The sequence below is a fragment of the Nematolebias whitei genome, chromosome 18 (genome assembly GCF_014905685.2).
Source record: "Nematolebias whitei isolate Nwh7 chromosome 18, NemWhi1, whole genome shotgun sequence".
Classification (NCBI taxonomy): domain Eukaryota; kingdom Metazoa; phylum Chordata; class Actinopteri; order Cyprinodontiformes; family Rivulidae; genus Nematolebias; species Nematolebias whitei.
The window spans coordinates 18,187,185-18,202,050 of NC_056515.1; the positions used below are offsets into that span (position 1 = coordinate 18,187,185).

The window sequence follows — 14,866 nt, forward strand, 5'->3', positions numbered from 1 at the left end:
TCAAATGTGGCCGGCCAGACGCCAATTTTTTCTATTGTCCAATCAGATGCGGCCGACCAGACACGCTCATTTTCATATAGTCCAACCGCCCAGATACGCCTTCCGAATTTGCCTGCAGAGATACCTACTTGAAATCTGCTTGAAATATACTGGCAGCGTAACTTTGACTGACAGCCATATCAGCCAATGGGAGCGCAGCATTGCCCAAACCATCCAATGAACGTGGATCAAAGTCACTGGATGAGGAATTTTGAATCTGATTTCAAAACGACGTCGTCACATTTGTACGGGCCTTTTTCACTTCTGTCAGAAAAAAACAAACAAACAAACTTAGTTCTGTCAGAAATTATGGTTCTTTCATATGAATTTGATCGTTTCCATTCCTATACAGAAAACACAGGTTGGAGTGTTTAAAAATTAAAATAATTTACTTGTGTCAAAGTTCCACGTATGAACAGAACAATGTTATTCCTATGCATATCTATTTTGAAAGTTATAGAAATTTTTTTTTGAATATTGTATTTTGCCACTTTTCAATAATTTGACATGTATTATAAATCTACTGGAAATATTTTCACATGGGCCTACATAGAGAACACATTTTGCACGTTGCTTCTCTGCAGCAAACAACAGCTGGGCAGTGTGCGCCCAGTGGTGGGTAAACAATCACAACTGTTCCATCACAGGGTAAACAGCTTTAATTTCTGCCACTGATAATACTGGATTTAATTCACTTCAGTTCAGTGTATTTATATAGCGCCAAGTCACAACCGAAGTCATCTCAGGGCAATGAAAAGAAACATTCATATACAGTACATGAAAAGTAAGTTAATAACATTAATTATCTGAGGAGCAGACTGCTTTGAGTTTAACTCAATCACTGACTCTCATCTTGAGCAAACATCAAGGCAACAGTGGAAAGGAAAAACTCATGAGGAAGAAACCTTTAGCAGACCCAGGCTCAGGACAAGCGGCCATCTGCTTCGACTGGCTGGGTTATAATTACAATTAGTTACAATTTACAATTGTCAACAAGGGAAAGAATATTAAATCGATACTTTAACGTCTGCACTAGTGAAAGGAATAGACAAGACAACCATTGTTTGGTTGTTATTGTTCTAGCTGTGAATGAGTTACAGGTTATACAGTACCTAGACACTCGAACAGTGGTCTGCAACTTTTACAAAACAAAAACAACAAAAAAAGCTATGTCGGCCTTTTATTCCAACTAGATAAATTCAAATCCAGAGCTCCAAAATACTGAAAAATAAATGGAAATCAAAGAACGTCAAAGTGGTACAAATTATCAGTTGTTTAGCAAGTTAGGACAAAGAAAAAGACCAAACACTTGGACTTTTTGTGCATACTTCCTTTCATATATGATTTTCACTTTGAAATACAGTAATAAAACATTTATTTACATGAAAATCAATTGTGTTGACTTAGGCTGAGTTAATGTGGCGGCTATCTTAAAGAGTTAACGCTGAAAGTTAATGCCAACAATTGAGTCAAATATCTTGTATTGTAGCACTTGGGAGTATATGTTCGGTATGACTCTCAGCTACCACCACACCAAATTTTATCCCAGTCTCTGGAAAATCGACCAAGTTGTGACCATTTTTGTTTTCAAACGTCTGTTGGCTACAGCGGTCATCTTAAAATGGTTTGACCTCAAAAGTTAATCAGTTATAAAAACACATCGAATGATTACATCCTAGCTTAAAAGGAAGTTTTGAAATACATGTCTGAGTGTCGTTATGAACAAAGTTGCCCGTTTCATACGTTTGTCATCATCCACTTTTTATTCGAGTTTGCATTTATCTGGTATTTACACATCAAACTTATTATCAGAACAACTAAATTCAATAAAGGGGTAAAAGGTAAATAAAACACTCATTCCACAGTGAAGAAAACTCATTTGTGAGCTAACGTGTGGTTTTATTATATGCACACAGTATCTGTTTAAACGATCCTCTATTAAAAAGGTCAACATGCTCAGAAAAATATGACATGCACATACAAACACACAAAAAAACAAAGTATTGGGTGAATGGTTTCCAACCTTTCTGTACCGTAATGAATGGTGAAAATCACCAGCTGACATTATGAGCAGTCAAAAGTTAGAATCTATCAAAGCAACCTCTGCTGTGCTTTAAAAAAAACAAACTCAGTAACACTTTTAAAAAACAGCTTTTAAAACATATCAATTAAAACAGGACTAAAAGGTAAAAACACAACATACTTGACAGTGAAGTGCATCAGTATTATCAGAAATATAAAAACATTCAAAAGTCTTCTGCTAAATTGGTCTCTTCATCTTTTGCTGATCTGACAAGCAGTTTTCAGAAAAGCTCAGCTCCACTGTCCAAACAGCTCCACGCTCATGTGTCCGATGATTTGATTATCTGTTCGTCTGTTTGAGGACTCTCGTTGTCACCAAGCAGTTCTGTTTCAGTCACTGAAAAGCTTTTATTTTGAACTGGCTCTTCCTGGGATGCTCTGCCAGCCGAGTCTTTGTGGTCGGCTCTGGAGTCTTCGTTTAGCAACGCAGATCGCTCTGTGGCAGAGGTGTTGGAAGGGAGGGTGGTGACGTAACCTGTAGATGTGGATCCACTGCCACTGTGGTGGGAACCAGCTTTGGTAACTTGTGGTGGGTGGTGGATCTGCTGCTGGGGCATTGCCACTGGTATTTGCATGGGGTAATAGTTCTGCAGGTATGGGTAAGCTGGTAAAGGATGGTATCCGTTGACAGGGATGAAGAGCTGTGGAGACATTATTGGCCGGTGCATTTGACCCTTTACTGACATAAACTGGGGTTGATTGAATGGCGAGCTCTTTTTGGGGCTGGTGTACCTCGATGCGTTTGTCATGCTCATGCTAATGTTGCTAACAGGGCTGGTGCTGAGAGAACTGGTTTGGGTAGTGTTGCTGGTCCCAGATGTCTGGGCAGGGCTATTGTAAATAGACAGATTGTCCCAGGAGCGCAGACGTGAATGAATATCTTTGAAGCGAGGCCTCCTTGCTGGCAGCTCGTTCCAGCACTCCAACATGAGGGTGAAAATCCAAGCTGGGCAGTCGTCTGGGCACAGCAATAGCTGGTGGCTGCGCACCATCTCAATCACATCCTGGTTGGAGTAGCCACAGTACGGCTGAAGACCGTAGCTGAATGTCTCCCACAGCAACACGCCATAAGACCAGATGTCAGAATCGGTGGAGAACTTTCCGTACATAATGGCCTCTGGAGACATCCAGCGAATGGGAAAGGGGCTTGTTCCCATGAGATTGTAGTAATCAGCAGAGTAAACATCTCTGAATAGACCCAGATCCAAAACCTTGACATTGAGTTTGTCAAATACCAGAATATTTCGAGCTGCGAGGTCTTTGTGGACCACTTGGTTACTAGAAAGGTACTCCATCCCAGCAGCAATCTGAGTGATAATATGGAGAAAATCCGCCTGTTCTAGAGTGGATTTAGTTGTTTTACCATCGTCTGAACTGCCCACATCCGAGTTGGGGGAGCGCATCACGAGGAACTCATGCAGGTCACCAAGACTGGAATAGGTAAATATCATGCTGTTTGGCTGTTCTTTGGTGACCAAACCGATCAAGCTAACAACATTTTGGTGTTGCAGTTGAGAGCGAACCATGGTTTCTTGACGGAACTCCTCAAACAGAGTAGCATCAGCTTTGTCCTTTAGGGTCTTGATGGCTACTAGTTGGGACTGATCACCAGGAGCTGTGCCATATAGATGCCCCTTGTAGACCGTACCATACCGATCTTCACCAAGTCCCTCCATAAATCTCACTGCTGACAGGTGGATCTCCCGGAGCTTGGCTGGCGGCTATAGAGGAATGGATACATATCATCAAAGTGTATAACTGCAATAAAAAAACATTAAAATGTCACATTTGTTTTTATAAATATTACTTAGTTATCTACAAGTAGGAACAGCACAAATTTCAAAGATCCCCCAAAAACTCATGTTGCAACTGTGTGCTAATTTACAGTTTATACAATGAAAAGAGCATAGACCTAAACAAAATTACAGATGTCATGATGATGTCTGCACCATAACAATAATAATTAAAAAAGCTTTTTAAATGCATAAAGTAACATTTCTTTAAATTTTTTTTTTTTTTGGTGCAAATGCCTCAGTGAATTTTACGTTAAACCTTTGATTGGAACAGAACCCTCTCAAATGAAATGTGCAGGTTTTAATTAAACATTACGCTCATTTTGAACACCCCCATAAAAATATAAGTGAGTTCTATAGATATCGCATGAGTTTTTGTTGCTACCTGATGCTTATGCTGATTGAGGAGAGACAGCTCCATGTCCTGGCTGGGTGAGATGTTGGTCTGACAGCGAGGCGGTGTCCCCGTTGAAGCCTTTTGTTTATTTCGACACTTGCAAACCAGATAAAAGAAGCCAGCAATGACCAGTGGAATGGAAACGGCAGGGATTAGAATAAACAAGATCTCCTTCTTTGGGCTCTCTGGAGGCACTGTTGATAGAGAGGCACAGATAATAAAGCATTAGGCTTTTCTTTGTTATTTGCTCATTGTCTATTTTATCTATGTCATTTCACTTGGTAAAGATGAAAGACATCCTATCTTAGGGATGAATTAAAAAAACGTTCAATACAAAAACAACTGGACTTTATTTGTAACAGAAGACGTTTCGCTCCTCCTCCGAGGAGCTTTCTCAATTCAAAGAGCAGAGTGAGAGATTCAGGTTATAAGGCTGAGTGAGATAAGAAACACACACATATGTAGATTTGACAATTCACACCTCAACACCTTAACAGTAGGGGTTTCTTAAGGTCTTTGTTCCTCTAATTCACAGACGAGGCCCCTCTGTTCCCATCAGGTGTGAAAACCGGCTGGGAATCAGTTTTAAAGTTGCATTATATGTTTTTGAAAGTGGAAATCTGAGGCCTCCTCCTCTGTTAAGAGACGGCTTTTCTCTTTTTACATAAATTGCTTCCTTCACCCCCCTCTCAAACCATCTGTGTTCTCGGTCCAAAATGTGCACATTTTGGTCCTCAAAAGAGTGCCCCTTATCTGTGAGGTGGAGGTGAACAGCTGAGTCTTGTCCTGTGGAGCTGGCTCTCCTGTGTTGAGCCATGCGTCTGTGAAGAGGCTGTTTAGTTTCTCCAATGTAGAGGTCTGGACAGTCCTCGCTGCACTGGACCGCATACACTACACCACTCTGTTTGTGTATGGGTGTCTTGTCCTTAGGGTGGACCAGCCTCTGTCTGAGAGTCCTGCTGTGTTTGAAATGTACTGGGATCTTGTGTTTGTTGAAGATCCTTCTGAATTTCTCTGATACTCCAGCAACATAAGGGATGACAATGTTTTTACGTCTGTTGTTCTCCTTTTTCAGTTTATTGTTGTGTTTTGTAGATTTCCTCGCTGACTTGGCAAAAGCCCAGTTAGGATATCCACATGTTTGAAGAGCTTCTTGAATGTGTTTCAGTTCCTTTTCCTTCCCTTCTGTCCTTGTGGGGACGCATTCGGCCCGATGTTGTAAAGTTCTGATGACAGAGAGTTTGTGTTCCAGTGGATGGTGGGAGTCAAACAGAAGATACTGGTCTGTGTGGGTTGGTTTTCTATTAACTTCAATGTTGAGGCTGTCCTCTCTCTCCATCTGAACCAAACAGTCCAAAAAAAGACAGCTTGTTGTCGTTTGCATCCTCTCTGGTGAACTTGATGTTGTTATCGACCGAGTTAATGTGTCTGGTGAACGATTCTATTTCCTTGACTTGGATTTTGACCCAGGTGTCATCCACATAACGGAACCAATGGCTTGGCGTTGTTCCCTCATAGGCGTTTAGGGCTTTCTGTTTCACTTCCTCCATGTAGAGATTGGCAACAATGGGTGACTGGAGATCCCATGGCACAGCCGTGCTTCTGTCTGTAAAAACTGTCATTGAACTTGAAATAAGTGGTGGAGAGGCAGAGATCCAACAGGGTGCAGATCTGGTCTGGGGTGAAGTTGGTCCTGTTGATTAAGTCCTTGTCTTGTAGAATTAGTTTTCTGACGGTTTCTACTGCTTCAGAGATGGGTATGCATGTGAAAAGAGAAGTCACATCATACGATTCAAGGGTTTCTGCTGGGGTTAGTTTCAAATGTTGAACTTTGTTGGCAAAATCAATGGAGTTCTTTATGTGATGAGGTGCGTTTCCAACAAGAGGAGCTAAAATACCAGCCAGATGTTTAGCAATATTGTATGTCACTGAGTTCATGCTGCTGACGATGGGTCTGAGTGGTGTTCCTTCTTTGTGTATTTTTGGGAGTCCATAAAGACAGGGAGTGGCTTCCCCTGGGTACAAACCGGATTCCAAAAATGTTGGGACACTAAACAAATTGTGAATAAAAACTGAATGCAGTGATGTGGAGATGGCAAATGTAAATATTTTATTTGTAATATAACATAGATGACAGATCAAAAGTTTAATCTGAGTAAATGTAACATTTTAAAGGAAAAATATGTTGATTCAAAATTTCAGTGTCAACAAATCCCAAAAAAGTTGGGACAAGTAGCAATAAGTGGCTGGAAAAAGGAAATTGAGCATATAATGAACAGCTGGAAGACCAATTAACACTAATTAGGTCAATTGACAAGATGATTGGGTATAAAAAGAGCTTCTCAGAGTGTCAGTGTCTCTCAGAAGCCAAGATGGTAAGAGGATCACCAATTCCACCATTGTTGCGCAGAAAGATAGTGCAGCAATACCAGAATGGTGTTACCCAGCATAAAATATCAAAGACTTTTAAGTTATCATCATCAACCGTGCATAACATCATCAAAAGATTCAGAGAATCTGGAACAATCGCTGTGCGTAAGGGACAAGGCCATAAAACCCTACTGGATGCTCGTGATCTCCGGGCCCTTAAATGTCACTGCACCTCAAACAGGAATGCCACTGTCAAGGAAATAACAGAATGGGCTCAGGAATACTTCCAGAAAGCATTGTCAGTGAACACATTCCACCGTGCCATCCGCCGTTGCCAGCTGAAACTCTACAGTGCAAAGAGGAAGCCATTTCTAAGCAAGCTCCACAAGCTCAGACGTTTGCACTGGGCCAGGGGTCATTTAAAATGGAATGTGGCAAAATGGAAGACTGTTCTGTGGTCAGATGAGTCACGATTTGAAGTTCTTTATGGAACACTGGGACGCCATGTCATCAGGACCAGAGAGGACAAGGATAGCCCAAGTTGTTATCAACGCTCCGTTCAGAAGCCTGCATCACTGATGGTATGGGGTTGCATGAGCGCTTGTGGCATGGGCAGCTTGCTTGTCTGGAAAGGCACCATTAATGCAGAGAACTATGTTCAGGTTCTAGAACAACATATGCTCCCATCTAGACGTCATCTCTTTCAGGGAAGACCCTGCATTTTTCAACACGATAATGCCAGACCACATTCTGCAGCAATCACAACATCATGGCTACGTAGGAGAAGGATCCGGGTACTGAAATGGCCAGCCTGCAGTCCAGATCTTTCACCTATAGAGAACATTTGGCGCATCATAAAGAGGAAGGTGCGACAAAGAAGGCCCAAGACGATCAAACAGTTAGAGGCCTGTATTAGACATGAATGGGAGAGCATTCCTATTTCTAAACTTGAGAAACTGCTCTCCTCTGTCCCCAGACGTCTGTTGAGTGTTGTAAGAAGAAGGGGGGATGCCACACAGTGGTAAAAATGGACTTGTCCCAACTTTTTTGGGATTTGTTGACGCCATGAAATTTGGAAACAGCAGATTTTTCCCTTAAAATGATACATTCTCTCAGTTTAAACTTTTGATCTGTGATTTGTGTTCTATTCTGAATAAAATATTAGATGTTGGCACCTCCACATCATTGCATTCAGTTTTTATTCACAATTTGTTTAGTGTCCCAACTTGTTTGGAATCCGGTTTGTAATTATAATTAATAAAAACAGCTTCAACTGCTACATCAAGTTTGACTATGGCCAGATTATACATCCAGAAATGTGCTAAGCTGCAGCCTAAATGTTTTAATAAAGACCTAAAAACTCTAATCTATGTGCAGAAGAAGAAGTGAGGGGAGAAGTTTTTCTTCTGTCATCGTGGAGAAGTTTTTGTTATTGTTCATATATAACCATCAATAATAATTAACTCAGATAGTTTTATATCTCACTGTGTGCAGCTGATTTTATGACACAGAGGTGATAATAAAGTCAACAAGTGTTGCACCATGCTGCCAGTTTAGTAAAATGTCTCCAGCTTTAGAGGATATTAACTTAACTTCTCCAAACAGGAAGCAACTTAGACGGATATATGAAAATCTGAAATCACCTTAGGTTAGTTTATATATCATAAACAAACAAATTAGTTAAGACACGATAGAACTATTGATCCTGCAGGAAATTGTTGTTAGAAAGAACGATGCAGAGAATAAGGCTTTGTGTGCTGTAATCTCACTTGTGCACATCATTGTTTGTGGCTCCAGTGCCATCCATAAACAATACTCGGATTAGTTTTTGCCGTAAAACACAGCCATTGTGTTGTGGTACGTACGGCAAGGCTGGATGTCACAGATGTCTGCTCTGAGCTGGGGGTTCAGAGTGAAACACCATGGCGCCTCCATCTGGCCTCCTGGGTTACGGCAGAAGTTGTGACTCCCCCAGAGCTCGGGGTACTCCTGGGACAGATGGTGACTGTGAGGAAACTGTGCGCTCCACGGCTGGCAGTGGTTTCCAGACTTGGTGACGGCAACTGTCCCTCTGTAGTCGGCTCCACTCCCATTGTAGCAGCTGTGATCTGAAGGAGAATCTACAGAGCAGAGTTTGTAACTTTGTATGGAAAAATAAATTATAAATTACACAATTATTTATTAGAAAACATGATTTCCCTGTTCTATGGGTTTATGCCAGGGCTATTCAACTAGCGGCTCAGGGGCCAAATCAGTCCCATGTGTGCTCAGTTCGGCCCACTAATGGGTTCATTTTTAAATCAAACTAGATTTTAAATGATAAAACAAACTTACTTAATGACAGTAACTGCTGGATGCCCACCCAACTGTGGCCCCCTGAGCAATTTAGTTGAATAGCCCTGGTTTTAACCAACTACTGATTTAAGATATTTATTTTTACAAAAAAACTAAAGAAATTATGTTTATATAAGCAATATTAAATCAGATTTAAACATCACCCAATGCACTTAACACAATAAAATTCATTAAACATCAAAAACAAAAAAGTAAAACATTAATATATACTCTTTAACAATAGATCCTCTTAATACGAGTAGATAATAGATACTCTTGTGTAGTATCTTGATCAGATAGAAAGGCGCTATATACCAGTAATTACAGTCCTTTTATCATTTATCATTTTTCCTGTACGTCCCAAAAACTTGCCCTTTTAAAAGCTCAAAGTATTTGAGGCCTGTGTTTAAAAGATTGAAAAAAATAAGCTAATGGAAGCTTTGTTGTCACTTAAACTATTAAAACACAAGCACTAAGGTGGATTATGAACATGCTAGCGATGTTTTATGTAGAGGTTCTGCAGTGCCACAGAATGGGTTGTTTCTTTTGATGGTAACATAACTGTGAATAGCAAGCTACGTTTCAAAATACAAAACAGCTGTTCTGTAGAAGTCACAGAAACTGATGGGCGCAGTAGCAACGTGCCTTAAAAGTGGCATACCATGAGGTTGTGCACAGATTTGCAAGCAGCTTTTTGTACCTTTTCTTTTTCCCTCCTGCAACAGACAGGCCTATATTTTCCAGTTACAGGACTTACGTCACAATAAAGATGGGAAACCTTTGAAATGATTGACCATGGTTTCATTTTTTACATCTTAAAGATCTGGCATTTAACAAGGGGTGTGTAGGATTTTATTTCCTCAGTGTGTTGTGTTATCCATCTTTCCTTCAACTCCGACCAGTTCCCCAGTCCCTGTCCCACAGCATGATGCTGCCACCACCATGCTTTACTGTGAGGATGGTGTTCTCAGCTTGGTGAGAGATGTTAGGTTCACAAAGACATGCCATAATCCTTCAAGGCCAAAATGTTTCATTTTAGTCTCACTTGTCCAGTTGTCTCTCTTATTGTTTTCTTCAAGCAATGACTTTTTCTGTCCACTCGTCCATGAAGCCTTCTTTAATGTGCAGCTGAGCTAAACTGTTACAGCAAAAACGAGTAAAACGAAATAAATGTGCAGAAGACAAACGGCCACAGCACTGTTGAGTCATTAATACTGACTTCATTAGAGTAACTTCTTACAGTAATAAATAAATGTGGACTTACATGGACCCAGTTTTTCTGCTGGCACTCCCAGCCTAATACAGCTCGCAGCATCTGGTGTGCCTGCCGGTGGCAGCAGCTGACAGCTGGGGAGCTCGAGCTGCATGAGGATCATGGGATTGGATCTGGCGATGGTGTACTCAGCATAGCAAATGTTGTTCTCCAGGGCTTCGCACTCGTCTCGACAGAGCTGCCGGCGCTGTGGGCCTTTAGCGCCCTCGTCACACAACGGGAAGACAAAGTAGCAGAAGGATGGGATGGCGAACTTGGAGCATTGATCCGATAGGTGGGTAGAGGTGCCGATCATAGTGAAGGCAGCTTCAAGAAGGGAAGAAAATGAATGTGAACATTTTTAGCAATTTAAAACAAGTCTACAACGAGGTCTGTGCATTTGCTCACCCGTGATCTGGTTCTCACTGTCTCCCTGCGTCTGCAAAGACTCAACGTAGATGCTCTGGTTCCCGATGAATCGGGCGCAGGCGATCCCTCTGTACGGCTGACAGAAACCTTTAGTACTCGATCTAAAACACATTAAAGTCCACCGTTAAGAAGATATGGTTAGGGCTCATCCTTTATAGATTAAGAAGCAATAAAGATGTGTACTATTTAGAATAAAGGGAAAAGAAGAAACTATATCTACATAATTTATATTAAAAAATAATCTGTTTTGGTCAGCTGATTTACTCAAACAGTTTGACAATTTATGACCATAAAAAGATAAAATATAATTCATCTATGTCTACACAGATGCATTTGTGCTAAATTAAATCAACATATTGCGCTGTCTCGTTTCATACAAGCAGAGAAACTTCAGATATTTTCCCAGTTGAACACACTGACAGGTTCAAAATGGATTCAATACATGACAACGATGACACACTGTGGATGGATGAGGGTACTGGATGGTGTTGGCAAGCAGCGCACATATGGATATCATTAGTTTTGTCTGTGCAAGGCACCATTATGAGCTCAGCTTTCCTCTGAATTATGAACATCAGTGCAGTTTATGAGGACTAACCTCAGCTGCAGTTAACAAACAGAAATACATACATGAGCACAGTACGTATGTAATCTAAACTGTGATGCAGTGCAAGCTAAACTTGATAATACGTGATTAAATCAATCGTTTTTATACCAATATGAAATAAAACTGACTTCACGCAAGCAGCCTGTTCAACTTTTATTATTAGTGTCATTCTACTGACAGACAGATGTTCACACAGATGCAGGCAATGAATGGATAGATTTTAAGGAATTCACTTACGGTTCAACGGGTTCATGCGTGGGCATCTGTCCTGTAAATCCAAAACAAATCACTCATCTTACAACATATTAAAGAGTGTGGGGTTAAACATTACTGACAGACATGCAGAAGATGCAAAATAACGCCAGAAAAATCATAACTGAATAAATAAAAACACACGCTCCTTGTCCAAGCCATCACTTCTGTGTAAGATGATAAAAATACATTGTTGACTAAAATAATAAAAGCAGAACTCGTACCTAGTTTGACGTAAAGAACACCTGTAGCAGAGATGACCTTCAGTGAGTTGGAGGCGACACACTGATAATAGCCCGTGTCCGTTGTGTCCAGGTCCTGGATGCGGAGCTTGGATCCCGTCTCCGTCTTCCGGATGGTAATTCGTCCCTGTTCCTGAACCACAGGGGCATCGTTCTTCAGCCAGCGAATTGACGGTCGAGGATTTCCTGCAACTTTGCAGTGCAGCGTGGCCGTCTGGCCTTGGAAGTGAGTGATGTTGTTGACCTGCTCTTGAAACTCTAAGAAGTAACCTGAAGGAGGGTAAACACATCGGTCTGAACGTTTTATGGAAGCAATAAATCTGAGAGACAGTGTACAAAGAAACTTTCACAAAGTTGTCGGTTCACGGCGAGCTTTAGCTTCGGTGGTTCCAGGGTTGCTCCTGAACATCTTAACCAATGTTCTTTCATCTGAGGACGGTGGTTTGGGTCTTCTTCCAGACCGTAGCAAAGTTAAACCATCCAAAACACAAAAGGATGATTTTGGAATCTTAGAAATGGCTCCAACTGAATCAAATCTACAATTTTCTTTCTTTTTTACTGGACAATCTAAAAAGTGCTGCCAATTAAATCTTTGTTAATGCAGGCAAAGAGAAACTGCCAGCTGCAGTCATGGACAGATAGAAAGGATAAGATAGAAAGGCTCTGTATACGTACAGTCCATTCATGATCACTAAAGACGTTTATAGGCCTCGGCCTTGTCAAGTTACGACATTCTTGAATCTTCAGCACCACTCAATAAAATATTTTGATACCGTATGTATATATTTGATCTGCTGTATCATCGTTCCACCCTGGAAAAAGAACGGTTCAAACTGGTCATTAAAAGCCCAAATTACAATGAAATTCATGCCACGATGAGTAGATGAAAAGTGTTGACTTTCAGTGGTCATTTCCAACAAGTAAACGCACACCAGATAAAGTATTGAGCTTTGCATTTGTGTCAAAATGTTAATTTCAAGAATGACCACACGAGAGTGAAGAACACTCCCCGTGGAGCTGAAAGGACACCATGCCATGTCCGTCTACACAGGAGCAACTTGTCAAACACAACGTAGCCTCGTTAATTTATACACTCAACATGGTTCCGTGTTCAAAAGTGCATCAAATGGGAGGTAAATCTAAAAATGCTCAAAACAAAAACAACATCGAGTTTCATCAATAGGTTTTCTTTAGTCAAGGTGAATTCTCTGACGTTTTAAACTCAGCTGCACAAACGTTTCTTAAAAGAAGAAGAAGAAGAACAGAATGACTTTCCTTCCTACCTTCAGCTGTGGGTGCAGCTCCACTCTGAGCTTCGGCCTGAACTTCTGTGTCCACTGACAGACTCGGATCAGCTAAAGACAAACCAGTGAAGAGTTACAACAAAATCCTCAGCAGCGAAACTAAAACATGTTTGTTGTTGTTTCTAGAGCCATTTATGATATAAAAAGAAGAAAACAAAATAAAATAGACCTTCTTTTACAACCCTAACATGAATAATGACTGTATGAGAGTTTTACCATTCTGTGCATGACACTTTAAATGGAAGATGGCAGCTGGTAAAGAACAGACAGAAAGTGTATTTAACAGGAGATGCACATTACACTCTGAGGCTGAGAAATTACCGTAGACTGTGGCTCTGCAGCAGACCTGACCTTTCATAATTTGCTGTTTGCAGAATCATGCAATGCATTTATAAAGTATCTCTACTTAAAATGCCAGTGTCAGTTTATTTCTATACCTCATTTCAAAACAAGACTGACCAAAATATTTTAAGAGTCGGTTTAAAACAAAGAGAAAAAATAAAACAAGGAATAAATGGAACATAAGACCTGATGGGACTCAAACTGAACTCAAGCCCATTTTTAAAAGTGAGTTTTTTTAGATGGAATATAAACCACTGTATAGACTCAATAGTGCCAATCTCAGAAGGTATTTGCAGGAAATGTAGACATTCTAAACTTATAATAAAGATAATAAATGCTTAATTTGTTTTATATTGATTTAAAGCCATTTATTTTGAAGCATTCCTGTCATTAATATACCGGCTGTACGGTGGTGCAGACGGTTAGCATGGTTACCTCGCAGCACATCTGAGGCACAATGGAGGTAGTCATAGTGCCAAGTGTGGGTAGGAGGCATCATGTGTAGCACATTGTTCCGGCTAAAAACACTAACCCTTTTCACACAGTGTCTGAACGTTGCCAGTTTAAATAATTGTTGCCATTTTGTAACTAACTAAGAGCAAACATGGCTGGCTCAGTGGGCTCGTGTGTAACGAAGTGGTGACGCAGAATCAGCAGCGATAACAGCGTGAATGATTAGAGCGGTGTGCTCCCCACGCCATCCCTTAAGTCTAGTCTGACAGATGACAGGTGAATTTTATTAATACTCAGATAATTCTGCAACACCAAGTTGCTGTGTTTAAGCACACATTAATGTTGCAGTAAACTTGTTTTGTTGGAAATGTGAGCTGTGGGGTAAGAAAAGTAGCCAGCAAACACAGAATCCTTTTGAATACCAGGCACACGTGATAAGGTGATCAAGCCATAACTATCTGGAAAGCTGCTGCTCCACCTTGACAATTCAAATGAAAAAGACGAAAAAGAACTTTAGGAAATTTCACGGCTGTCAATTACTGTTACACCCCAGAAATGAAAGTACCGTACTTCCCGCCGTAGACGTTGCACCGCCCTATAGGTCGCATCAGTGCAAATATGTCTAATAAAGTGGAAAAAATCCATAAATATGTTGCTTCGCCGTCTACGTCGCATCGATTATGCTTCACCGCTGTCACCACTGACAACCCGAAATGTGGGCCGAACCCGGAAATGTGGGCCAGTGTTGTGCCAAAAATTGATTGGCTGCCAAATGGCGGCTGCGGGAAAGTGCAAGGGAGGACTTTAACAAAAATTTAACAAGATTAACCCTTAAAACAATTATATGTTTGCTTGAAATTATAGTAAAGGTGTGTCTCAGTCTAACGTTTGATTAATAAAAGGACTTTAACGGTCAAATCAGCTGCGTTTCAAAAACCAATAAGGGGAAGTAAACGCATGCACTCGACGA

General features: G+C 40.8%; 1 protein-coding gene across 1 annotated transcript; it reads right to left on the reverse strand.

Annotated features, from left to right (window-relative positions):
* Positions 1-2,324: 2,324 nt before the first annotated feature.
* Positions 2,325-13,939, reverse strand: ror2 (receptor tyrosine kinase-like orphan receptor 2). Its single transcript, XM_037692609.1, has 9 exons — positions 13,879-13,939; positions 13,081-13,152; positions 11,780-12,067; positions 11,541-11,571; positions 10,676-10,797; positions 10,280-10,594; positions 8,547-8,801; positions 4,300-4,505; positions 2,325-3,842 (listed from the first exon to the last, which is right to left on the reverse strand). The coding sequence occupies exons 1-9, from the start codon at positions 13,937-13,939 to the stop codon at positions 2,382-2,384; spliced, it is 2,811 nt and encodes a 936-aa protein (XP_037548537.1). The 3' UTR covers positions 2,325-2,381.
* Between the last annotated feature and the right edge of the window lie 927 nt (positions 13,940-14,866).

What these genes read in the sequence shown, in the direction of transcription:
- ror2 (XM_037692609.1), bottom strand. Translation starts at nt 13,939, where the DNA reads ATGCCTCCTACCCACACTTGGCACTATGACTACCTCCATTGTGCCTCA. An exon ending in ACGCATGAACCCGTTGAACC is followed by an intron (nt 10,798 to 11,540) that starts GTAAGTGAATTC and finishes AATGTGTTTTAG; the next exon opens with ATCGAGTACTAAAGGTTTCT. An exon ending in AGCAGAAAAACTGGGTCCAT is followed by an intron (nt 8,802 to 10,279) that starts GTAAGTCCACAT and finishes TCTGCTCTGTAG; the next exon opens with ATTCTCCTTCAGATCACAGC.